This window comes from Orycteropus afer, unplaced genomic scaffold, assembly GCF_000298275.1.
Source record: "Orycteropus afer afer isolate SDZICR_OR568_19922 unplaced genomic scaffold, OryAfe1.0 scaffold00197, whole genome shotgun sequence".
In the NCBI taxonomy this organism is placed as follows: Eukaryota; Metazoa; Chordata; class Mammalia; order Tubulidentata; family Orycteropodidae; genus Orycteropus; species Orycteropus afer.
This window is the reverse complement of record NW_006921784.1, coordinates 1,486,668-1,511,235: the sequence shown is the minus strand read 5'-3', so window position 1 is coordinate 1,511,235 and position 24,568 is coordinate 1,486,668. Positions and strand designations below refer to the sequence as shown.

General features: G+C 48.7%; 1 protein-coding gene across 1 annotated transcript; it reads left to right on the top strand.

Moving 5' to 3' along the window:
- Window positions 1–8,189: 8,189 nt before the first annotated feature.
- TFIP11 (tuftelin interacting protein 11) lies at window positions 8,190–24,331 on the top strand. Its single transcript, XM_007947942.2, has 12 exons — window positions 8,190–8,398; window positions 11,071–11,224; window positions 11,931–12,087; window positions 14,110–14,237; window positions 16,241–16,393; window positions 18,717–19,244; window positions 19,368–19,474; window positions 20,205–20,373; window positions 20,954–21,197; window positions 21,664–21,806; window positions 22,289–22,454; window positions 23,976–24,331. Exons 1-12 carry the CDS (start codon window positions 8,190–8,192, stop codon window positions 24,329–24,331), a joined length of 2,514 nt encoding a protein of 837 aa, XP_007946133.1.
- Window positions 24,332–24,568: the final 237 nt, after the last annotated feature.

The window sequence follows — 24,568 nt, the reverse complement described above, 5'->3', positions numbered from 1 at the left end:
GCTGCTCAAAGTCATGGACACAACCTTAACCACCCCCCCACACCCAATTCTTGTGGAGGGGACACAGAAGCACTGCTGTATGGCAAAGGAGGCTGTATTAGGGGTGGTTAAGAGTGTGGACTCTCGGGTGATGATAGGAAGTATCTCTGAAGGTTGAACTGCAGAGATGATGTTTGCAGAGGGCATGGCAGTGTGACCCTGAACACACAGGAATCAGTCTATAAGTCAGCTTAACAGAGTAGACAAAGATGGTGTGTGGCCCTATGCCAGATATACCAGGAGGAGCACTGGCCTGGAAGTCTGAACTTGTGGATGTCAGGCCTGCTTCTGTCCTAGAACTTGCTGTGTGGCCCTATGCATGTTCCCTCTCCCAGGACCTCTAAGTTACCTAGTGCTGCTAAACACAAATACCACATGTGGGTAGCTTTAAAAAAAGAAACAGAAATCTATCTTCTCACAGTTTTGGAGGCTAAAGAGGCATCCCCACCCCCGACTCTCAGTGAGTTCTCTGTCTAATCTGCTCTTTTTATAAATAAATAGATTTAGAACCCACACTACTTGCGTATCAGCTAATTAACATAATAAAGATAACTGTATTTCCAAATAGGATTATTTTCACAGGTGTTAGGGTCAGGTTTCCAACACGCTTTTTTTTTTTTTTTTTTTTTTAAGGTGGGGGGTAATAATTTAATTCAAAATACCCTCCATGGCCTCATCAGTGAAAAGGAGAGGGATGGACCAATGAGTGTTGCAGGACCCTGTCAGGCTGCTGCTAAGGAGCCTAGTTGCCTGGCAACCCCTTCTGGGAAGGCCCTTTGTCTGAGCACCTCATTGGGACTCTAGGCACCGGCCTGCATGTCATTGAGTCCCAAAGCCATGATTTTTCTGGGTAGTGACGGGAGATCAGGATGAGTATCACTTGGACCTGCATCCCAATTTCTGGTCGTCTTTTCTCGTTTTCCTGAGGCTAGTCACTTTAGCCCAGAGATCCCAAAAAGGCACTGATCTTTGAGGCTGAGAGGCCTCCCAGGCAGGATTGTGTCTTTTAAATGAATACTAGCCAGAGCTATTTACTAAGCTCTTACTATGCCAAGGAGTCCTCGGGTGGTGCAAATGGTTAAAGCTTGGCTGCTAACCAAAAGGTTGAAGGTTCACGTCCACCCAGAGGCACCTCAGGAGAAAGGGCTGACAATCTACTTCTAAAAAAACGATCCAGTGCACCCCTCAGAGGGGACAGTTCTACTCTGACACACAGGAGAGCGCTGAGTTGGAATCCACTCTACAACAGCTAGTATTACTATTTATTTATTAAGGAATTGTGGTAAGACTTCTACATGCGTTACTTAGTCTGTTTTTGCACTGAAAACTATCATTTTAGAGCAGCGACTTCAATAACTCCATTTTACAGGTGGGGAAATTGAGGTGCAGGAAGGCAAAGCAACTTGCCCCAGGTTCCACATCTAGGAAGCAGCATCTAACAGCATCCCACACCTAACACCCATTGTATCAGCTGAGCCCAGCACAGGATAGGCAAGCAGTACATGTATATTAGTTGTGTGAATAAATTGTTTATTCACCTGATTGAATGGAAGAGCATGGGATGGTTTCTGGAGATACTACTTGGGAACTCTAGAGTTTTCCCATTTACTCCTGTACTACTGTATAAGGGCAACCATTCCATGCCCATGGTGGTACTTATCCTGAGGATCCAAAGATACAGGAGGCAGGTTGTGGCCTCGATGATTCCCATTTGAGGGCTGGGTACAGGGCCCCTTACTGTCCCACACTAATGTTCACAACTATCCTATAAGCTAGTCCTATATCCCCATTTTACAGGAGTTCTGGTAGCATAATGCCTAAGGCACTTGACTGCTAACCACAAGACTGGTGGTTCAAGCCCACAAGCTGTTCCTCGGAAGGTTGGGCAATCTACTTCCGTAGTGATACCGCCTCAGAAACCCAAGGAGGGGTCGTTATGAGTCGGTCCGACTCGATGGCACATAACAACAACAACATACACCCATTTTACAGATTTAGAATCTGCAGGTGGCAAGAGTCTCCTTGGGCCAAAGTAACTCGACGATGCCCACATGAGTCATCATAAGTGGGTACCGCAGTACGAAGTGGTCACGTCAAGGAGACCGACGAACTGGAAAGCACTCCTCGGCCGCTGGGGCCTTGCAAATCCCGGGTACCATTCCAGCATGTCAGCCTCACCATTTTAGAGCCCAAGACGCTCTAGCGTTCTGTCGTTACCATGGTACCTAGCGCGACATACGTGTCGTCGCGTCATTTCCGGCGCGCCGGCCTAGGTACTTCCGGGTTCCGGCTGCCTAGAGCAGAGCTTTTATACTGCAGACGAGAAGGCTGTTTTCGGTACGCGGGACTTTTGAGAGGTGAGTTAGACCCGGGAGTGGGAATGGGACGACAGGGAGGCAGCGCCACTGGGAGCTGGGGCGAGAGAAAGGCGGCCTTTGCTTCATCGGTATAGGATCCTGTTTCCCAGATGGCACTGCTGAGGCCAGGAGATGGGCAGGGCCTCTCGGGGTTACACGGGAGTTGGGGCAAGGGCCAGGGTCGAGTCAAGAACCCGAGCTTTCTCGGTGAAGCCTGGACAGCGGGGTGGAGACAAGCCCAAACGCGGCTTCCAGTCCTTTTAGCCGTGGACCCTTGGCATGTTGTTTAGTTCCCGAGTCTCATTTTTGTCACCTGAAGCATGGGAACATTGTTATTGTTATGTGCCATCGAGTCAAGACCTGACTCATAGCGACCCCTCCTTGGGTTTCCGAGGCAGTATCACTACGGAAGTAGATTGCCCAACCTTCCGTCCGAGGAGGGGCTGGTGGGTTTGAACCGCCAGCCTTCTGGTTAGCAGTCAGGTGCCTTCGGCACTATGCTACCAGAGCTCCTATGGGAACATTTTTTTTTGTTGTTGTTGTTTGCTGTGGAGTCGGCCCCGACTCATAGCGACCCCTCCTTGGGTTTCCGAGGCAGTATCACTACGGAAGTAGGATTGCCCAACCTTCCTTCCGAGGAGTGGCTGGTGGGTTTGAACCGCCAGCCTTCTGGTGAGCAGTCAAGTGCCTTAGGCACTATGCTACCAGAGCTCCTTATGGGAACCTATTTCGTACATGGACAGCGACTACGGAAGACGAAGAATTGGTGTCTTTGAACTGTGGTGTTGGCGAAGAATAATGAATATATATCATGAACTGCTAGAAACAGTACAGCCAGCATGCTTGCTTCTTGGAAGTGAACATTGCAAGACTTTGCCTGATGTACTTTGGACATGTTATCAGGAGGCAGTCCCTGGAGAGGGGCATCGTGCTTGGGAAAGCAGAGAGTGAATGAAAGAGGAAGACCCTCAATGAGATGGATTGACACAGTGGCTGCAACAGCTGGCTCAAGCATGGCAACAATTGTGAGGATGGCGCAGGAACAGACAGTGTTTCTTTCTGTTGTGCAAAGGGTTGCTATGTATGAGTCCAAGCCAACTCGACTGCAACTAACAACAACAACAGCTTTCTACAAGTGCCCTGATACTTACAGTATATAACCAACCAGAAGTGCCCAGCAGGTACTTAGTGCCCACTGAGGGCACTGCTACTCTCATTATTACCATAGGTGGTCCCCAGGAGCCAGCCCTCTAATTTGCTCCCATGTCTCTGTGATTCCCCACCTCCTCTGAGCACATTTGCCACCTGGGCAGTCCTGGATGAGGTTGGCATCAACCAGAAGCAGAGAGTAGAAGCACCAGAGAGGGATTTTCTGACAGAGCTGAGAAGGTTGACCCAGTGCCCGTGGAAATTGTCAGCAAATGGTAGAGAAGATTCACAATCCTCGTAACTCATTGAATGTATCACTGTGTAGTGCCCCGTGGCTGATGCCTGATGTGCATTGAACCCTCACACACTGAGTACCTGTTGGATTTGAGATTTAAACCCTGGCTGTGATTTCAGTTCTTGATGGATTTCATAATCATCTTACCAGATTCATTCTCTATCCAGTAACAGTAGCAATGATGGACATAAGCAGGGTGATGAATATGTTGTAGTTGGGTGCCGTCTAGTTGGCTCTGATTCATAACAACTGGGAAACACTCCCCGGTCTTGCACCAGCCTCAATCCTTGCTGTACCTGAGCCCATCATTGCAGCCACTGTGTCAATCCATCTCGTTGCGGGTCTTCCCTTCTTTCACTGACCCTCGGCTTTACCAAGCATGACATCCTTCTCCAGGGACTGGTTCCTTCTGACAACATGACCAAAGTAGATGAGAAAGTCTGGTCATTCTCTCTTCTAAGGAGCATTCTAGCTTACTTCTTCCAGGACAGATTTGTTTGTTTTTCTGGCAGTATTTTCCGTATCTTTGCCAGCACCACAATTCAGAGGCTTCAACTCTTCTTCAGTCTAACTTATTCATTGTGCAGCTTTCATATGCATATGAGGCTATTGAAAATATCATGGCTTTGGGCCAGGCTAACCTTAGTCTTAGGAGCTCTCGTAGCATAGTGTCTACTTGACTGCTAACCAGAAGGCTGGCAGTTCAAACCCACCAGCCACTCCTCAGAAGGAAGGTTGGGCAATCTACTTCCATAGTGGTAGTGCCTCGGAAACCCAAGGAGGGGTCGTTAGGTTGCTGTGAGTCGTGTCGGACTCGACAGCACATAACAACAACAACAACCACCTGAGTCTTCAGAGTGGCATTTTTGCTCCTTAACATTTTAAAGAGGTCTTTTGTAGCAGATTTGCCCAGTGAAATGCGTCTTCTGATTTCTTGACTGCTGCTTCCATGGGTGTTGATTGTGGATCCAAGTAAAATGAAATTCCTGACAACTTCAATCTTTTCTCATTTATCATGATGTTTATTGGTCCAGTTGTGAGGATTTTTGTTTTCTTTATGTTGAGGTGTAATCCATACTGCAGACTGCAGTCTTTGATCTTCATTAGTAAGTGCTTCACATCTGTTTCACTTTCAGCAAGTAAGGTTATGTCACCTGCATATCACAGGTTGTTAATGAGTCTTCCTCCAATCCTGATGCCATATATTTCTTCATATAGTCCAGCTAATCGGATTATTTGCTCAGCATACATTGAGTAAGTCTGGTGAAAGGATACAACCCTCACACATATCTTTCCTGATTTTAAACCATGCAGTATTCCCTTGTTCTGTTCAAATGACTGCCTCTTGGTCTTTGTGCAGGTTTCTCATGAGCACAATTAAGTGTTCTGAAATTCCCATTCCTCTCAGTGTTATCCATAGTCTGTTAAGAGCCACACAGTTGAATGCCTTTGCATTCAATGAAACATAGGTAAACATCTTTCTGGTAATCTTTGCTTTCAGCCAAGATCCATCTGGCATCAGCAAGGATATCCCTCATGCCATACCCTTTTCAGAATCCAGCTTGAATTTCTGGTAGTTGCATGTCAATATATTCCTGCAACAATTTTTGAATTATTTGCAGCAAAATTTTACTTCCATGTGATATTAATGATGTTGTTGTTGTTGTTATGTGCCGTCAAGTCGACCCCCGACTCATAGCGACCCCTCCTTGGGTTTCCGAGGCAGTATCACTACGGAAGTAGGATTGCCCAACCTTCCTTCTGAGGAGTGGCTGGTGGATTTGAACCGCCAGCCTTCTGGTTAGCAGTCAAGTGCTTTAGCCACTATGCTACCAGAGCTCCTTTCCACATTCTGTTGGATCACCTTTCTTTGGAGTGGGCACAGATACGGATCTCTTCCATTTGGCCGGCCAGGTAGCTGTCTTCCAGATCCTTGGCCCACGTGAGTACGCACCTCCAGTGCTGTATCCATCTACATGGGTATTCCGTCAGTTCTTAGACCTTTGTTTTTTCCTGATCCTTTCAGTGCAGCTTGGACTTTTTCCTTCATTACCACTGGTTTTGATCATATGCTGTCTCCTGAAATGGTTGAACATCGACCAGTAATTTTTGTACAGTAACTGTATCCCTTTCACCTTCTTTTGATGCTTCCTGCATCGTTCAGAATTTTGCCCAAAACAAAAAGTGGCCCATAGATACCTTCAGTATTGCAACTCGAGACTTGAATTTCTTTTTCAGTTCTTTGGGCTTGAGAAATGCCGAACGTGTTCTTCCCTTTGGGTTTTCTAACTCCAAGTCCTTACGCATTTCATTATAATACTTTACTTTGTCTTCTCTTGCTGCCTTTGAAATCTTTTGTTAAACTGTTTTATTGCATTATTTCCTCTGTTTGCATTAACTACTCTCCATGCAAGAGCAAGTTTCAGAGTCTCTCCTAACATCCATTTTGATCTTTTCTTCCTTTTTTGTCTTTTCAATGACCTTTTATTTTCTTCACGTATGATGTTCTTGTTGTCATTCCAGAACTCATCTGGTTTTCAATCTTTGCTGTTCAGTGAGTCAAATCTGTTCTTTAGACAGTCTCTAAATTCATTTGGGATATAATCAGGATCATAGCTTTGGTTCTCATGGACTTGTTTTAATTTTCTTCAGCTTCAACTTGCATATGATGTTTGTGATTGATATGTTTATGATTGATGGTCTGTTCCATAGTCAACTCCTGGCCGTGTTCTGACTTATGTAATTAAGCTTCTCCATCTCTTCTTTCCATAGATGTGGTTGAGTTGTTTCCTATGTATTCCATCTGGTGAAGTCCTTATGTATAGTTGCCATGTATGCTGTTGAAAGGTATTTGCAATGAATAAGTCATTGGTCTTGCAAAATTCTGTCATGCCATCTCCTGCATCATGTTTGTCACCAAAGCCATATTTTCCAACTACTGGTGGTTCTTCTTTGTTTCCAATTTTTGCATTCCAGTTACCAGTAAATATCAACATATCTTGACTGTATGTTTGGTCAATTTCAGACTGCAGAGTTGGTAAAATTTTCAGGTTCTTTGGTGTTAGTGGTTGGTGCATAAACTTAAATAAGTCATCGGTGATGACTATTAAAGCTTCTGTTATCCTTTGAGCATTTGCTAAGAGTTCAATTCTTTGGTGTTCCTGAGTGGTGCAGATGGTTAGGCGCTTGGCTGCTAGCCATAAGGTTAGTGGTTCAAGTCCACACAGAGGCACCTCAGCAGAGAGGCCTGGCAGTTCACTTTTGAAAAATCAGCACTTGTAAACCCCTATGGAGCACAGTTCTCTCTGACACACATGGGGTTGCCGTGAGTTGTAGTCAGCTCGAGGGGAGCTGGCTTGGTTTTCTGTTTTAAGCGAATTTTTAGCTCCATCTCATTGAAACCCACCTTGTGTTCTCTATGGTTGGCACAGTAGCTAATCCCAGTTTCAGAAACAGACCACCAGGTCTCATCACCCAACCACAGAAATGTGGAGTCTCTATTCCAGCCCACATATGCCCGACTGTTAAGGTAGAGTTCATAAATACTGCTGCCTTCCAACTCATCAAAAGTGGTTTGTTTGGGGAAGAAAACTAAGAGTTTTAAAAGTCCTTGTCTCTTCAAGTAGTTTATTTCAGAGAGTACTTCCCTACCCCACCCTCAGATCACTCTCCTGAGCCCTTGTCAAGAGTCCAGATACAACTACTTCCTCAGAAATGGTAAAAATAATACAGTTTCAGGTTCAGGAAGATGTCTATCCAATTCTGACACAATCCAAGAACATGTTGTTGTTGTTGTTGTTGTTATGTGCCGTCTAGTTACTTACTTTGTTTTATGTGTTCTTTCTGTATATGGGGGTGATTTCTTACAGTATTGAGTAGGACAGAGAAAGGCACACTTTTTAAGAATCACATAGAAGGTTGAAATTAATCTTTTGTCTCACCTGTTGTACTGGTTGTTTTTTGAACTGTGTCTTAACAGTCTGTAATTATGTAATAATTACAGTGACTTTAAGTGACTTTGAGTTTAACAGACATTCTGAAGGCCACAAGGAGCGACCCTCTGTGGGCTTCCGAGGCAGTAAATCTTTACGGAAGTAGATTGCCCAGTCTTCCTTCCATGGAGTGGTTGGTGGGCTTAAACCACCAACCTTTTGATTAGCAGTCAAGTGCCTTAGGCGCTACTCCACCAGAGTTCCTTTTATGGAATAGTTACAATGGTTTTAAGTGACTTTGAGTTTAGCTGACATTCTGAAGGCGGCGAGGAGCAGGGTGTCCCCAGGAAGCCTTCCATGGGTGCCCACAGGACTTTACAGACTGTGCCCTTTTTGTCTCTTCCTTAGTGACTGGCCATGTCACTGTCCCACTTGTACCGGGACGGGGAAGGCCACATGGACGAGGATGAGGACGAGCACGAGAACTTTGAGATCACCGACTGGGACCTCCAGAATGAGTTCAACCCCAACCGGCAGCGCCACTGGCAGACCAAGGAAGAGGCTACCTACGGCGTGTGGGCAGAGCGGGACTCGGATGAGGAGAGGCCTAGCTTTGGAGGCAAACGGTACTGGCTCCCAGGGGACCGGCTCCTCCTGCTTTAGGGAAGGGGAGAGGAGTGGAGGGCACTGAGTAGATACGTGCAGAGTCTACTTCTCTCCCGGGCTTACGGGGTCCTTTCGGGAGGCACAGTTTCTGCTTCAGACGAGAGAGTGTGGCTCTTCTGATGTAATCAGCCAGCCCGTGCTTCTTGGGCGGTTCCTGTGTGTCGGGCCTTGTGCTGCAGAGCCAGTCCTAGAACTCAGAGTCCGGTGCATGGAGGCAGGAGAATCCAGCCCTCACACAAACACTGGAAGTCCGTAACTGATTTAGGACCAGAAGGAGAACACAGTTGAGGGTGTGTGACCTGTTGCGGGAGGTCAGGGAAGATCTCTGGCAAATTGACTCTTGCGTTGATAGGAGAATCAAAGGTAACTGGGTTGGAGGATGCAGGGGCCTTTGATGGGAGGCAGCAGAGCATCCACACGGATACCTTACCTTACGGGGTACAGGCTAGAATGGAGGGAGGGGGAGCATAGCTGCAGGGGGTGGGAGGTCAGGTCTGCAGGGTCTGGAGGCTGCGGTGGTGAGACGGCGGCCAGTTTGGAGGAGGCTGTCTTGTTGGTGCAGAGTGGGCACGGAGCTTCTGGAAGAAGGAGGCCCAGGAGGAGGCCAGGGCCGGGGGCTGCAGAGGTGGTGGAGGCCCAGGCTAGAATGAGGACAGGGAGACGGAGGATCAGGACCAGAGTCCCCCTGCCAAGTGGGAGACCAGGTGTGAGGGGGCACAGCTCACCGGGCCAGAGCATGGGGATGACTTGAGTTCAGCTCACCCTGCCTCGTCTGTGGCCTGTGGGCTCCATCCCACTGAGGTGGAGACTGGGGACATGGAGTGAAGAGATCCACTCGACCTCTTCCCATCTGGCAAGGGAATCTAAAAATGGATGATGGGTCCAGGGTCAAGAATTCCACGTTCCTAAGATAATCGTAGTTGCTTGCGTATTCTGAGTACTGTACATGCTTCATCTCACTTACCTTATAGGGAAGATTCCATTATAATCCCCATTTCACAGATGAAACTGAGGCCACGGAACACACAGCTAGGCAAGGCTGAGCCACGTCAGAATCTGGGTCTGATGTTGGAGTGTGGGCTGGCAACCACTCAGTTATATTGCCTCTTTGGGGACGGAGACTCCTAGACTTCCCTTCTGTTGCTGCCGTGGGCTGTTTAATGACAAGGCCGATCATTTCGTAAAGCGTTGCGTTGCTTGGTGGGATTCCCAGGGCTTGTCATTGTAGTCCTTTCTCTTTGTTCTTTAACCACAGTACACATGTATCATGCTCATTTCACACAAACAGGGAACTGAAGGGAGTGGCCATTATAAGTGCTGTTCTTGGGTCAGTCAAGGTGAAATTCAGTCCCTTTCACCGCAGGGACTTCATTTTTTAGGCATTTTGGGTTAGTTTTCATATTCAGATAAACTTAATGGATATGGACCTTTTTTCCTAACAGATTAACATGCTCATTAATGTACTTTGCACTCATATTATCTCTTTAGTGCCTTTTTTTTAAATGATTTTTATGCATCCAATTTTCTTCTGACAACTGTTTGAATTTGTACTTGAAATTGTGTCTGAAACAAATGCTTTTTTTTTTTTTTAATTGTGATATGGGTGAAAGTTTACAGAGCAAATTCACTTTCCATGCAGCAGTTCACATACACTTTGTCTCATGACATTGACTACAATTTACCACAATGCAACAGCTCCCCTCCCACTTCCTCCCAATAGTTACCTTTTCCCTGTGTCCATCCCTCCATGCATTCCTGCCACCTGAGCTGTCTCCCTGTGCATAAACAGCCCTTCTATTCTCCCGTGATTGTTCTCTTCAAGGAATGTATCTACTTCAGGTACGTGTTTCACTCATATGCCTGTCTTTTATTTGGCTGGAAGCCACAGGTGTGGGTTCAATTCCAGACCTGAAGGGCAGCTAGGGACTGTAGTCTCAGTGGTTCCACCAGGCTCTATCAGACCAGCAAACCTGGTCTGCCCACCCCCCTTTTTTTTTCCAAATGATTTTGAGTTTTGTTCCACATTGTTCTCCCTCTCTATCCAGGATCTACTACATAGATCCCCTCCCAAGTGGTTGACAATGGTAGCCGGGCACCATCTAGTTCTTCTGGTCTCATAGTCATATAGGCTGAGGATCGCATGGTGTACCAGTTGCAAGAACTGATTGTTTCCATGAATCTTGTGTTTTCTTCATTCTTCTTTGCTCTGGACAAGGAGAGACCCATCATTGCATCTAGATGGCTGCTTGCAAGCTTTTAAGATTCCAGTTACTACTAGCCAAAGTAGGAGTTGGAACAATGTTTGAAACAAATGCTTTTTAAAGGAAGTTAATTTAAAAAGTGTAAAAGGCAAACTGGAATTATCACATGCTATTTGGAATTAATGACCAACTCCACATTGACACTGGTCACTCTTCAGCCCTAGATTCGAATTAAACACATCAGGTCAAATGCAAAGTGCTGTAGGAAGCTGGGATTGCAGGATCAGGGCTCGTTCGGGTATTGTGATGTATAAATAAATAAATGGATTCCATGAGGTGTCCTCTGAGACATTGTCTGGGATGCAAATTTCTAGCCACTGGCTGCAGAGCAGGTCTGTATGGCCCTGGGGGGCTTTGTGTCTGTGTGGCAGGGCTCGAGACTACTCCGCCCCAGTCAGCTTCATCAGCGCCGGGCTCAAGAAGGGGGCGGCCGAGGAGGCGGAGCTGGAAGATTCTGAGGACGAAGAGAAACCAGGGAAGCAGGATGACTTTCCTAAGGATTTTGGACCGAAGAAGTTAAAAACGGTATTGTCTTTATTGCGGGACCGTGACCTTAGTACTCCCCTTCAGAGGTCGTCGTGGCCCCAGTGTCTCCTGGAAGGGAGCTCCACCAGAACCCAGTGGTGACAGTGGGTTCCTCTGAGGCGTGTAGTGCAGCCCCTCTTCTCACCTGACGCATGTCGCAGACACAGTGGTGGTTTCTGTGACATTTGTCATAATGGCCTGGGACTGCCAGGCCATTCTCCCACCTGCTAAGCTTTCTTAAAGGAGCTCTGGTGGCTTAATGCCTAAGGTATCTGGCTGCTAACCAGAAAGTTGGTGGGTTAAACCCACCAGCCGCTCCGTGGAAGAAAGACTGAGGAATCTACTTCTGTAAAGATTTACTGCCTCAGAAACCCAACGGGGGTCACTGAGTCAGAATTTGACTCAATGGCAGTGAGTTTGGCTTTTGGTGTTTAAGCTTTCTTAGGTGCTCTAGTAGTGCTGTGGTTAAGGCAGTGGGCTGGTAACCAAAAGGTCAGTGGTTCAAACCCACTAGCCGCCCCATGGGAGAAAGATGAAGCACTTTGCTTCTATAAAGATTTACAGCCTTGGAAACCCTCTGGGCAGTTCTGCTCTGTCCTGTTGGGTCACTATGAGTCAGAATTGACTTGACGACAGTGCAGGTTTGGGAAGCTCTCTTAGACTTTTGTTTTTCCATCAATGAAGTTTTGACTGTTCTTCTTTTCAGGGTGGCAATTTTAAACCCAGCCAGAAAGGTTTTGCAGGAGGAACCAAGTCGTTCATGGACTTTGGCAGCTGGGAAAGACACACGAAAGGAATTGGACAGAAGCTTCTTCAGAAGATGGGCTATGTCCCTGGAAGGGGCCTTGGGAAGAACGCACAAGGTACCACACCGTCACTCAGAGTTTGTACAAGGGTGCAAGTCCGAGGAGAAGAGGGGCAGTCTGGGGAATGGCTTGCTTGTGTCCTACCTTTTCCCTTTCAGAAGTCCTTTAATTCTGCAGCACGATCTGCCAGCATTCAGAAGTCCTTTAATTGTGCAGTACGGTCTGCCAGCATAAGTCATTTGCTCTCTTAAGCTACCTTGCTTTCTTGAATCAAGCTGCAAGCTGAGAGGGTAAAAACACAGTCTTCTTTTTGGCCCGTGCAGTGTTTCTAAAAGCAAATTGAATTTGTTGCCAGTATTGAATGCCTGGTGCTTTCACATCAAGGTCGAGAGTTTGCCGGGCGGGAGGGGCTGTCAGAATCACAGCAGCCCCCTTGGGCAGGGCACGTGTCCTTCTCTGGGCAGCAGTCTCCCCAGCGCCCTGTGGTTCCCCACCTGACCCACTTTACTTGTGGACATTCACCTTCCTGGGCCCTGGAGGCCCTGCAGTCTGCAGTCTCTGCTCACAAAGGTTTCTTTCAGTTTTGCAAAAACAGTTACCTGCCCTTCAGTGTAGCAGTAACAACACAACGTTGTGTGTAGGTTTTTGAAGAGCTGGAGACACACGGTTGTAAAGTGTGCGTGTTGCCGAGCACATCCCACCATGTTCCTTCCATCTGTGCTCTGCAGCACCGTCGCCTCTTCTTACCCCCATCCCAGCTGAGACACAGGGACCTGCACGCAGTCTTACCTGCTTGATACCAGAGCTCTTCAAACAGAGCAGTCGGATCCTGCGTGCAGGAACTTTCTTCCATCCCTTGCGCTATTTCCTGTGCACAGTCACCAACTGGGTGCAGTCAGAAATGTTCTCTAGAATTCAAATCGTAGTCCCTACATCATTTTTAAAGTTAGAGCCAGGCAATGTGTTAAAAACGTCAGCTGTATGAGAAATGAATGAACTCGAGTAGAGAAATGATGACCTGAAAATAAGGGGACAGTCCTTATTTGAGATTTCAACAGTACTAAGTAGACAAGGATACGTGTGGAGGGGTAGGGAGTCAATGAATTTCTGTGGTTTTATTTGTAAACTCTTTTATAAGAAAAACCCAGCATTTATTTCCAAGGCCTATACATGTCATAAAATAACTTGAATGTGGGAAATACAAATTACTGTCTTGCACTGCATAATGTCCATTTGGGCGTCATCTGACCGCATACATGCTTGTGGTCCCAACCACCCAAAATCGGAGGGACATACAGTGGTTATTAACAAATGGGCGATACGGTGTGACATCCATCGAAACATGATCATTATTGCTTTCTTACTGTGTTCAACATGTTTTAGTGTATCTGAAAGTGTTTCTTTAATGTTTTTTATACACAGACAGGTATTCTGTATACTAAGACATACATTTGTCTCACTGACATTAGATACCTAACTGTTCTTACATACAAATTCAATGTAAAGACCGACGTAGAAACAGAACTTGTTTATAATTGGGGACTGCCTGTATATAATATGGTGTTCACATGACATCCAAATGACATACATCCTGTTTCACAGAACATATCATGGACGTTAAGCGATGCATGACAGTGTTACGTAAAATAGATTCAGACTCTTATGTTAAGTTGTAACCTCTATTGCGAACTTGAATCAGAATCAATATGCTATCTGAATCACTGTGCTTTCTTATTAGAGGCTTCCAGACAAGTCAAGTGTGAAAGTGTGCCAGAGTTCCCAATGATAAATGAGTACTCCATTTTCTTCCTGCACTAAAAAATGAGTCCAGGTGGAAATTATTTAGGAATAGGTAGCCTAATGACAGCAGTATGTGTGCTGGGGTAAGAGTTCAGAAGTTTGAAATCACATGGCACTGGAATCATGTTCCCTGGGCAGAGAAAAGTTCTCCTCACGAGCCCTGTGTTATTTCTTTAAAGAGCATGGTTAAAGAGCATGGAAGTGTGAATTCACTGAGCGCTGTTCAAATACGTGCGATGCTGTGACGTGACCTCCCTTTCTCTCGGTACACTTTGCCAGGTATCATCAACCCTATCGAAGCCAAACAGAGGAAGGGAAAAGGGGCCGTGGGGGCTTACGGCTCAGAGCGTACCAATCAGTCCCTGCAGGACTTCCCTGTGGTTGACTCAGAGGAGGAAGCTGAAGAGGTAACTAACCAGAGTCAGGAGTCAGGGGCAGGGGGTGTTCCCCGCCATTTCAGATGGCTCTCTGTTCATTCGTTCGTTCGTTCGTTCATCCCAGCGGTCTTCAGTGTTTATTGTACACCTGCTGTCTGTCAGCTCCTGTGCTGGGGGCCGGGTCTGCCATGAGGAACAGGCGTGGAGCCTGGTGGACAGGGAGAGACAGCAAACAAGCACATACAGGGTGGCTGGAAATGACAATAGGGACTAACAAGTGCATCGATAGGACGTAAGGTCACGAGGGGAGGGGTGGTGACCTACTTTTTTCAGAAGAGGAGGGAGTTGAAAGTACAGCAGGAGGGCAGCTCTGAGTTTTATGGTTAAGATACCATGAAGGAGGCCGTTGTGGCAGGACGGTAGTGCATGGAGGGAAGGGGAAGGAAGTGGTTCAGAGAGCAGGGTGGGGCCCACCACAGGCCTTGGTGGCCTCTTGGGTGCTAGGATTGCATCCCAGACGTGGCAGGGAGCCATCTGCTGGCAGCTGTGTGTCGTGTGGCTTTGGCGATACTAGGGAACCAGCTCCGTAGATTGAGAGGGGGTGCTTTCCCCTTTGCATTTATGAGGGAAAGGTGAATGCTGTAAAGAAACAGCTTCTTACTGTTCTTGTCACTGACTCTGTCCCCTTAATGAGGAAGGAGATACTTGATAAGGTTGAATTGACTTCTCTTTGAACCAAGGTTATCAGAAGCCAACAGGTGCCAGGTGGGCAGGAGAAGTGACGGGAGGGAGCTGAGCCAGGTGGGAGACAACAGGGAGAGGTGGGACTGAGGTGGACAGGAAGTTAGGGCTTGTCAAGGGAGCAGCCTCCACTCAGCGTCAGGTGATTGTTGCCCCAGGAGAACAGCACCTCAGTATTGCCTCATCTTCTCATTTTCCCGAAATAACCAAAAGCGTAGATTTTTTTTTTTCTTGGAGAACCATTTCCCAAGTTTTAAACCAGTGTGAGAAAAACAAACCACCACTATAAAACCGTTTCTGTGGGCTGGATTCCACTATCCTCAGTCCAGCAGTTTCCTCCTTTGCTCTAGATTCTCCTGCAGAAAATTTGCAGACCCCATGTGAAAACGCTGTCTTTGCCTTGATTGAGACCTTGGGGTCTACCAGTTTACCTTAATTTTTAACTAAAACCAATGTTTTGTATGTTGTCATTATTGTTGTGTGCTGTCGAGTCATCTCCGACTCACAGCGACCCCTCCTTGGGTTTCCAAGGCAGTATCACTATGGAAGTAAATCGCCTTATCTTCCTTCTGAGGAGTGGTGGTAGGTTTGAACCACCAACCGTCTGGTTAGCAGTCAAGTGCTTTAGGCACTACAAAAATCCTTTATCTTGTGTTTCTAGGCTTCACATAAGGTACATTTAGAACTAGCTAGATCTGGTGGTGTACTGCCTAAGGCATTTGACTTAGGTCAGTAGTTCAAAGCCACCAGCCGCTCCTCAGAAGGAAGACTGGGCAGTCTACTTCCATAAAGATTTACCACCTTGGAAACCCAATGGAGGTCACTGTGAGTTGGAATTGATGCGATGGCAGTGGGTTTTATTGCCTCAGCAGATGCTCAGTAAACACTGCCTTGCCCCTTGTTCCTTCCTCCAGTCTGGTACACCTGCCTCAACCGCACGTTTGTGAAGGGGGCGGGGCAAGGGGCATCGTTGTGGCTTAGCACTGGGTAAGCACTGGGCTGCTAACTGAAAAGTTGGTGCTTTGAACCAACCCAGTGGCTCCACAGGAAAGAGATCAGTCTATTCCCATAAAGATTACAGCCTAGAAAACCTTATGGGCAGTTCAACTCTGTCACGTGGGGTCACTATGAGTCGAAATTGACTTGATGGCACCCAGTTAACAGCACGTGTGGTGCTTAGTCCAGAAATTGATGTGGATAAGTGACTGGTGAATGTCTGTTAATGGTTGGTGGCCCCACCGGCTGGGAAAATGGTCCTTGTTTGGGCATCTGACTACGTTCCTGTGGTTCAGGAGTTCCAGAAGGAGCTGAGCCAGTGGCGGAAAGACCCTGGTGGAAGCAAGAAGAAGCCCAAGTACTCTTACAAGACAGTGGAAGAGCTGAAGGCCAAGGGCAGGATTAGCAAGAAGCTCACCGCTCCCCAGAAGGAGCTTTCTCAGGTCAAGGTACGGGGGAACCTGGGGGGAGGTCAGGGCGGTGTGTCTGGAAGACATAAAAGTAATCTCACAGCCCAGATTTAATCACTAGACACTGTCCTTAGGCCTTTGATGTTGGTTGTCGGTCTTCCCTGGATATGTCCCCGTTCATCGTGCTCCTACACCAGTGCTAGTTAGGAGTTCGCCCTCTGGGACAGACACTCTTCAGGGCAATAGGGAGATGATGGTAAACCAAGGGCTATTCCCTTCTTTATGGCGCTCACAGTCAGTGGATTTCAGAACCTTTCTGTTGCTAGAAACATAGTATGGACACCATTTTTCCATCTCCAATTATTTATTTTTATTGTGATTTGGGTGAAAGTTTGCAGAGCAAGTTCATTTTCTATACAGCAGTTCAGACACACTTTGTGTCATGACATGGACTGTAGTCCCCACAGTGTAACAGCTTTCTTCCCACTTCCTGCCTGTAGTTACCTCTTTCCTATGCATTCCTGCCCTCTGAGCTCTCCCTGTACAAAAATACTGCCCTTCTGATCTCCCACATCCCAAATTGAGTGTTTTAAGTAGTGTGTCTACTGGTATAAATGTTCCTTATATGTCTGTCTATTGACTGGCTGGAAGCCACAGGAGTGAGTTCAATTCCAGGCCCGAAGGGTGGCTAGGGGCCACAGTGGACACCATTTTTTTTTTTTTTATTAGGATTTGGGTGAAGATTTACAGAGTAAATTCACTTTTCATACAGCAGTTCACATATACTTTGTCTCATGTCATTGACCAAAATTTACAATGCAGCAGCTCCCCTCCCACTTCCTCCCCATAGTTAACCTCCTCCCAGTGTCCATCCCTTCATACTCTTCTGCACCCTGAGAGGCCCATTGTCTGCCAACCCTGTATATGATCTTGGATACACTCTCCATTTAGACATACATAATTGTTTAGCTTGTTCACCCATCTATCCGTCCCTATACCCATGTTTGCTTTCATTGACAACTCAGTATTGTATTTGCAAAGGGGTTCATATTTGTTGTTTGTACTGCCCATGTAACTCTCTCTGTCTTTCTCATCCTCAATGCTGCCATATTGGTCACTCACATTTGGTACATTGCCCTTCTCTTCACCCAAATCAATATTTATCTCTATCTATCTAACAGCATTCCCTCCCCTTCCCTCCCACCCCTAGTAACCAACAAAGAAAATGAGTGGACACCATTTTTAATGAGATCACAACTGCAGGGAGCAGCTGTGCTGCATACTTGATCCCACCTCTGTCACTAGACCTTTACCTTCTCTCTGTTTTGGTTTGGTTTCAGGCAGGCTAGTTTGTATGTAAGGAGCTCTGGTGGTGTAGTGGTTAAGGCATTTGGCTGCTAACCAAAAGGTCGCTGGTTCAAACCCCCCAGCTACTCCATAGACATAAGATGAGGCAGTCTGCTTCCGTAAAGATTTACAGCCTTGGAAACCAATGGGGGTTGCTGTGAGTTGGAATCGACTTGATGGCAGTGGTTTGGTTTTTGGAGTTTGTATGTAAAGCTTGGCTTTTGGGTATCTCTTTAGGGTAGATTCCTATAGGGGCCACCACCAGGATGTGAAAGCGTGTAGAACTCTGAATAGCTGCCGCCAGATTGCTTCCTGGAGGCCGGTACTCACTCATTCTCTGACTGCAGGCAGGCGAGTCCTCGGGGCATCTTCCCCAGCCTCGAACACTCTTAAAAATGGAGTCAATTTCCTACCACTCTTATGTGTGTACTGTACTAGGTTTTCCATGACTCTTCTCAGTAGCCAAAAACAAATGGTGATGGTTCCCTGTTGTCATTTGGCGTAGGATACAGGTAATGTGGAGGGTCATAGGACGCAAAGAGAGCCTTATGTGGTGGTCTGCGACGTCAGTGTGCATCCCAGTTATCTGGGGTCGTGGCAAGAATGCAGGTGTCCAGGTCCCAACTGGGAGATCCTGGAGCAGTAGCTCTTACTGGGACCAGGCACTCTGCATTTCTTATCTTTTCCCTGGTGATTCTAATGCTGGTGGCTTACAGGTCACACTGTTCTGTAGTGATGAATTCTGTTTCAGGAGTACTGTCTATAGTCACATACCCTCAGTTTTCCTAAAAAAAACTTCTACATCTGGTTTGCCCAAATGGGATCCAACTCAGAACTGCTCGCTGCATCTGACACTTTGTCCCTGGAGTCTCCCATAATCTTATAGTGAGGATCCCACGTGGAGACCTGCCCGGCTCTGTTGAACAGGGTGGGCCTCCCCCCAGGCTTGGGCGTTCGGTCAGTAGAGTAGCAGCGGTGAGTACTAATGTGGGTCCCCTCCGCCGCTTCCGCCAAGGTCATCGACATGACAGGCCGTGAGCAGAAGGTCTACTACAGCTACAGCCAGATCAGCCACAAGCACAACGTCCCCGACGACGGGCTGCCCCTGCCCTCGCAGCAGCTGCCGCTGCCCGGCAAAGAGGCCAGGGCCCCGGGCTTCACGCTGCCCGAGCTGGAGCACAACCTGCAGCTGCTTATTGACCTCACGGAGCAGGAGATCATCCAGAATGACCGGCAGCTGCAGTACGAGCGGGACATGGTGGTCAACCTCTCGCACGAGCTGGAGAAGATGTCCGAGGTGCTGGACCACGAGGAGAGGGTCATCTCCAACCTCAGCAAGGTCCTGGAGATGGTGGAGGAGTGCGAGCGGCGGATGCAGCCCAGCTGCAGCAACCCCCTGACCCTGGACGAGTGCGCCCGCGTCTTCGAGACCCTCCAGGACAAGTACTACGAGGAGTACAGGATGTCTGACCGGGTGGACCTGGCCGTGGCCATCGTGTACCCGCTCATGAAGGAGTACTTCAAGGAGTGGGACCCCCTCAGAGTGAGTCATCAGGGAAAACCTGCTTGCTGCCTTCTGCTTGGGGTGGGCCTTGCTCGGTGAGGCTGTCCCAAGGCCAGGGCAGGGTCGTTAACCCATGCTGGTAACCACATGCGTTTCTCCCAGGACTGCATGTACGGCACCGAGACCATCTCCAAGTGGAAAAGCCTGCTGGAGAATGACCAGCTCTTGTCCCACGGTGGGCAGGACCTCTCGGCCGACGCTTTCCACAGGTACTCAGGGTGGGTGCCGCTCACCTGCCCGTTCACGGGGCTGGGGAAGGATCGCTGATGGCTGGCGGAGGCGGGAGGCCCAGTTTTTAACCCTCTACTTTGTGCAGGCGCTGATCTGAGAACTTGCATTAACTCGTGTTCACTTAACCAACACTTGTCAAGCATCTGTTGAGTCACACAAGGATTAGGTGCAGGGCACCAACCCTGTCTAGTACAGTGGATATGACAGATGGCAGATGGGACATGAACAAATAAGCTCGAGGTACAGATGGGGTGCAGTGATAGAGAATAATGGGCGCACACCTGCCTGGACGGGGCTTGGGATAGAGATGTCTGGAGGTGACATTGAAGCTGTGACCCAAAGGGTGAGAGGGACAGCCGGGCACAGGCTGTGTGTCTGGGAAGAGCCCTCGGGAGGGTGAGGTGGGGGCGTGTGATGCCTGGGTCAACTCAGACAGGTCTGTGTGCTGGGCCGTGAGCTCATGGATCCCCAGAGCCATCCTGCCAGGTGCCAGAGCAAGAGACTGAGGCCTCAGGAGTTGGAACGAGTGACCCAGAGAGCCAGCGAGAGGCAGGCTTGGCTCCGGCTGACATGAGGGCCGGGCTACTGGCTTGCTATATTGATTTCCATGCAGTCAGCTTTTTTCTTACCCTAGAGAGGCAGGTGGCGGGTGGACTTTGGAACCATTCAGAACAGCTGACCAGTCGTCCCTCTGCCTGTCTCCTGTAGGCTGATATGGGAAGTCTGGATGCCTTTTGTCCGAAATATCGTCAATCAGTGGCAGCCACGGAACTGCGACCCGATGGTGGACTTTCTGGACAGCTGGGTCCACATCATTCCCGTGTGGATCTCAGACAACATCCTGGACCAGCTCATCTTCCCCAAGCTGCAGAAGGAGGTGGGGCAAGCTGGGGAAAGGGGTGTCCTGGCAACCACGGGGGCTTGTAGAGCAGCTCTGGGGGACATTCACACACCCGGAACCATAGCATTTGTCAGTGGAGCAGTGATTGCCCTGTGCTATTAAGCCTTTTTTCAGCACTTTTTTGCAAACTCTCCACAGAACTACATCATTTTCATAGTTTCTTTAATGAACTTTGAATGGTGCCATTTCTGACATTCTGTACGTACAATGTGTGGGTGTATTATTTGTGGGTCACTGTCTTTATGTTTTGGGGAAATTGTTGTATAAAATGTCTGCAAAGTGGCCTCTTCTTTTCCCTCCATGAGGTGGTGAGGCGGTCCTAACGCGCGTGCACGCGTGCAGAGGACCCCCACACGCGTGCGGAGGACCCCCACACACGCACGTGCGGAGGACCCCCACACACACGTGCGGAGGACCCCCACGCGCGTGTGGAGGATTGTGGGCCTCAGCCAGAAGAGCACGTGGCTGCCTCCCCCAAAGACCGTGCACATCATGCACTTCCCTGCGCTGGCGGCCCACGTGGGGCTGACACCCCTTCGCCCCATTCCCTGCACAGGTGGAAAACTGGAACCCGCTGACGGACACCGTCCCCATCCACTCGTGGACCCACCCGTGGCTGCCACTCATGCAGGCGCGCCTGGAGCCGCTCTACTCCCCCATCCGCAGCAAGCTGTCTAGCGCCCTGCAGAAGTGGCACCCCAGCGACTCCTCGGCCAAGCTCATCTTGCAGCCTTGGAAGGATGTCTTCACCCCTGGCTCCTGGGAGGCATTCATGGTCAAGAACATCGTGCCCAAGCTGGGTAAGCAAAGGGAGAAATGCATCCCAAGCCCCGCAGCTTGGGTGCCGTGGTTTCGGTGGCCAGCTACCTGACCTCTGAGGCAGACCTTTGAGTTCTGTGAAGCAGCTTCATGCAAAGGAATTTTCACTGTGTAGAAGGTGCTGTTTCACGCACAGACAGTAGGACTAGGGGTCTCCAGTGACAGCGTCAGACTCAGCGTGCCTCTTGGCTTTGTCCAGACTGGTCTGATTTTGGCTTCTGATAATAGAATATCCAGTGGTGTTCTCAAAGTGTATATATTCCATATATTCCATTATGTATATAATAAATACACATTCCTTTCTTCTTTTTTTAAAAAAGGGGGTATTATTTCTGGGTTAGAAAAAATCTGATTTTTAAGAATTGGTCTATCAGGAGCTTAAAGTTGACCATGAAGAGCTCAGAAGCTGAGATGGCAACTGAGCCTTAGATGGGGCCTCTCTTGCAGGGATGTGTCTTGGGGAGCTCGTCATTAATCCCCACCAGCAGCACATGGATGCCTTCTACTGGGTGATGGACTGGGAGGGGATGATCTCCGTCTCCAGCCTGGTGGGCCTTCTGGAGAAGCACTTCTTCCCCAAGTGGCTTCAGGTGCGTTAGGTGGGGGGGGGCTGGGGCGGGAGACGGCACTGACTTTCCTGCCCAGGCCTGACTGCGGGTGCTTAGTCCCTGGATAGCTGTCAGAGAGAGTGCTATGGCTACAGAGAGAATAAACACGCTTCAGGGTAGGAGTGGTTACTAACAAGTGGCCACCATTTACTGAACAGTTGCTCACACCATGCACTCTTATGGGATTTATTTGTGTTTATCTCATTGATGCCTCACAGTGGCCCTCTGGGGTCGAGGCTGTAGTATCCCCAGTGTGTGGATGTGAAGACTGAGGCTCAGAGAGTTTAAGTGCAAGGTCACAGAGCTGCCAAGCTGACTCCAGAACCCATCTTTTCAGTGCCAGACTTAAGGAACTGTAAGCCCCTGTAAGTAAAGTCAGCAGCTTGTAGGACCAGGATCAAGACAAAGGGTCCCTTTGGGAATTGTGCTGTGGACACAAATGTTTCTTGTATCTTTTGGGGCAGGTGCTCTGCTCCTGGCTCAGTAACAGCCCCAATTATGAGGAGATCACCAAGTGGTACCTGGGCTGGAAGTCCATGTTCTCAGACCAAGTGCTGGCCCATCCATCTGTCAAGGACAAATTTAACGAAGCACTTGACATCATGAACAGGGCCGTGTCCTCCAATGTCGGTGAGTGGGGGGCCCGTTTCTGCAGGTCCTGGCACTGCGTTCCGTGTTTCTGAATGTGTAAATGAAATAGAATCTGGGCTTGCAGACACCTGTAGGCGACTTCACTCTGGTGAAGGCCAGACACGCCAACTTGACACTCCCACTCTCCCCGCCGATACAGTCACAGGGTTAGCTAATGCCCGCTGTCAGGACCTCCTGTTATTGGGAGGGGCGGTTTGCCCTGAATGCAGCTGACTTAGGTCTGGATTTAACTATGTTGGTCTCTCTCCAGAGCCCACCATCGCCCCACTGTGCCCTTTGTCCTCGCAGGGCCCACACAGCACACAGCAGTGTCCAGTGTGCTGCTGGACCACAACAGCCTGGAGTTCCTGTCTAAACCCTAACACTGGCCCCATTTCTTTACCTTTACAACAGTTCTGATGCCTCCATCACAGGTCACAAGTGGCGTTAAGAGAATTAAGGTTTGTAACACACTCCGCACGTAGCACTCAGAAGCTGGTATCAGGTGTTGGTGTCTGAAGTGGGCAGTCTGCTGTTCCTTTGTGGATCTATGTCTGCAGCTGTGTTGTTCTAGGTGGGCCCTTCAGCCTAGAGCTTAAGTAAACAAGCATGGGCTTGTGCTTTTCCACAGGAGCCTTTGTAGCCCATTCCGTTGTACAGCTGACTTCTGAGGCCACAGGCCCACGTTGCTAAGTAGGTCATTCACAGCATTTGAAATGTAGTCATGTAATCCAACTCAGTTTCACAGATAAGCTCAGTGAGGCCAAGAGCTTGTTCAGGGTCACACAGTGAAGGGGGCAGTTGGGACTGGAATCTGTATTTCCTGAGTTTGTCTCTCTACTCAAGCTATCCCATGAAAACAACTCTTAAGTCATAAATTACAGATTTATATACTGTGTTTAATGAGACCGATAGACTTCTGTGCTTCACTCTACTTCCCTGAGTCCTACCTCCACTTCACATTGTCTGGATACTTCCGTAGCCAGCCCAGGCCCTGTGATCCCAGAACAGTCCCCTGCCCATCAGTTAGCACTTGACATCTGTGGTCCTGGGTTACCCTTTACATGTGCGTGCTTTGGCTCCCCAAGTACACTTCCCAGTCCTCCAGGGCAGGGGCGTGTACAAAGTTCAATGTAACTATTATAGGCCATGTGTTGTTGAAATTCTAAAAGCTTTGGCAGCATGCAGTGCAAACCCTACCAGGCACCACAGGAACAAAACAGTGCTGATCGCCTGTCAAGCTTTCCAGCTCAAAAATGGTAAATTCCTTGTAGATAAGTCACGATGACTCCTTGGTAACGCCTCTGGTTGCTAGGTAGTCTCCACCACCGTCTGAACTTCCCTCAGAGGCACGTGGTCGCCTTGTTTCACTGCTTTGTGACTCTGAGGTACAGCTGCCTGCCCTTTACACTAGTAGGTTTTACAAAGATGACACCTCTGGCACCCCTGACTTGGGCCTAGTCACGTCTCCATTTATATACATCTTGGGAACAACTCGCTTCCTTCCCCTCTGTACCTCAGGTGCCTACATGCAGCCCGGGGCACGGGAGAACATCGCCTACCTCACCCACACGGAGCGGAGGAAGGACTTCCAGTACGAGGCCATGCAGGAGCGGCGGGAGGCCGAGCACATGGCCCAGAGGGGCATCGGTGTGGCTGCCAGCTCGGTGCCCATGAACTTCAAGGACCTCATCCAGACCAAGGCTGAGGAGCACAACATCGTCTTCATGCCCGTCATTGGGAAGCGGCATGAGGGGAAGCAGCTGTACACCTTCGGCCGCATCGTGATCTACATCGACCGGGGCGTGGTGTTCGTCCAGGGGGAGAAGACCTGGGTGCCCACCTCCCTGCAGAGTCTGATTGACATGGCCAAGTAGACCACTGCAGGGCCGGGCAGGCCTGAGACAGACCTCACAGGGCCTTTACTCGTCTCCTGTGAATAAAAGTGCTTTATGTGATCTTCCAAAGGCTGGCATCCATCTATTGAGGAGATACTCCGTCAGGCAGGGCCACCCAGGAAGGATGGACAGCACGATCACGCTGCTTTACTTCTTATTGCCAAAAGAAATGCATAATCTTTATGCCAAGGCCTGACATGCTTCTCACCCTCGAAG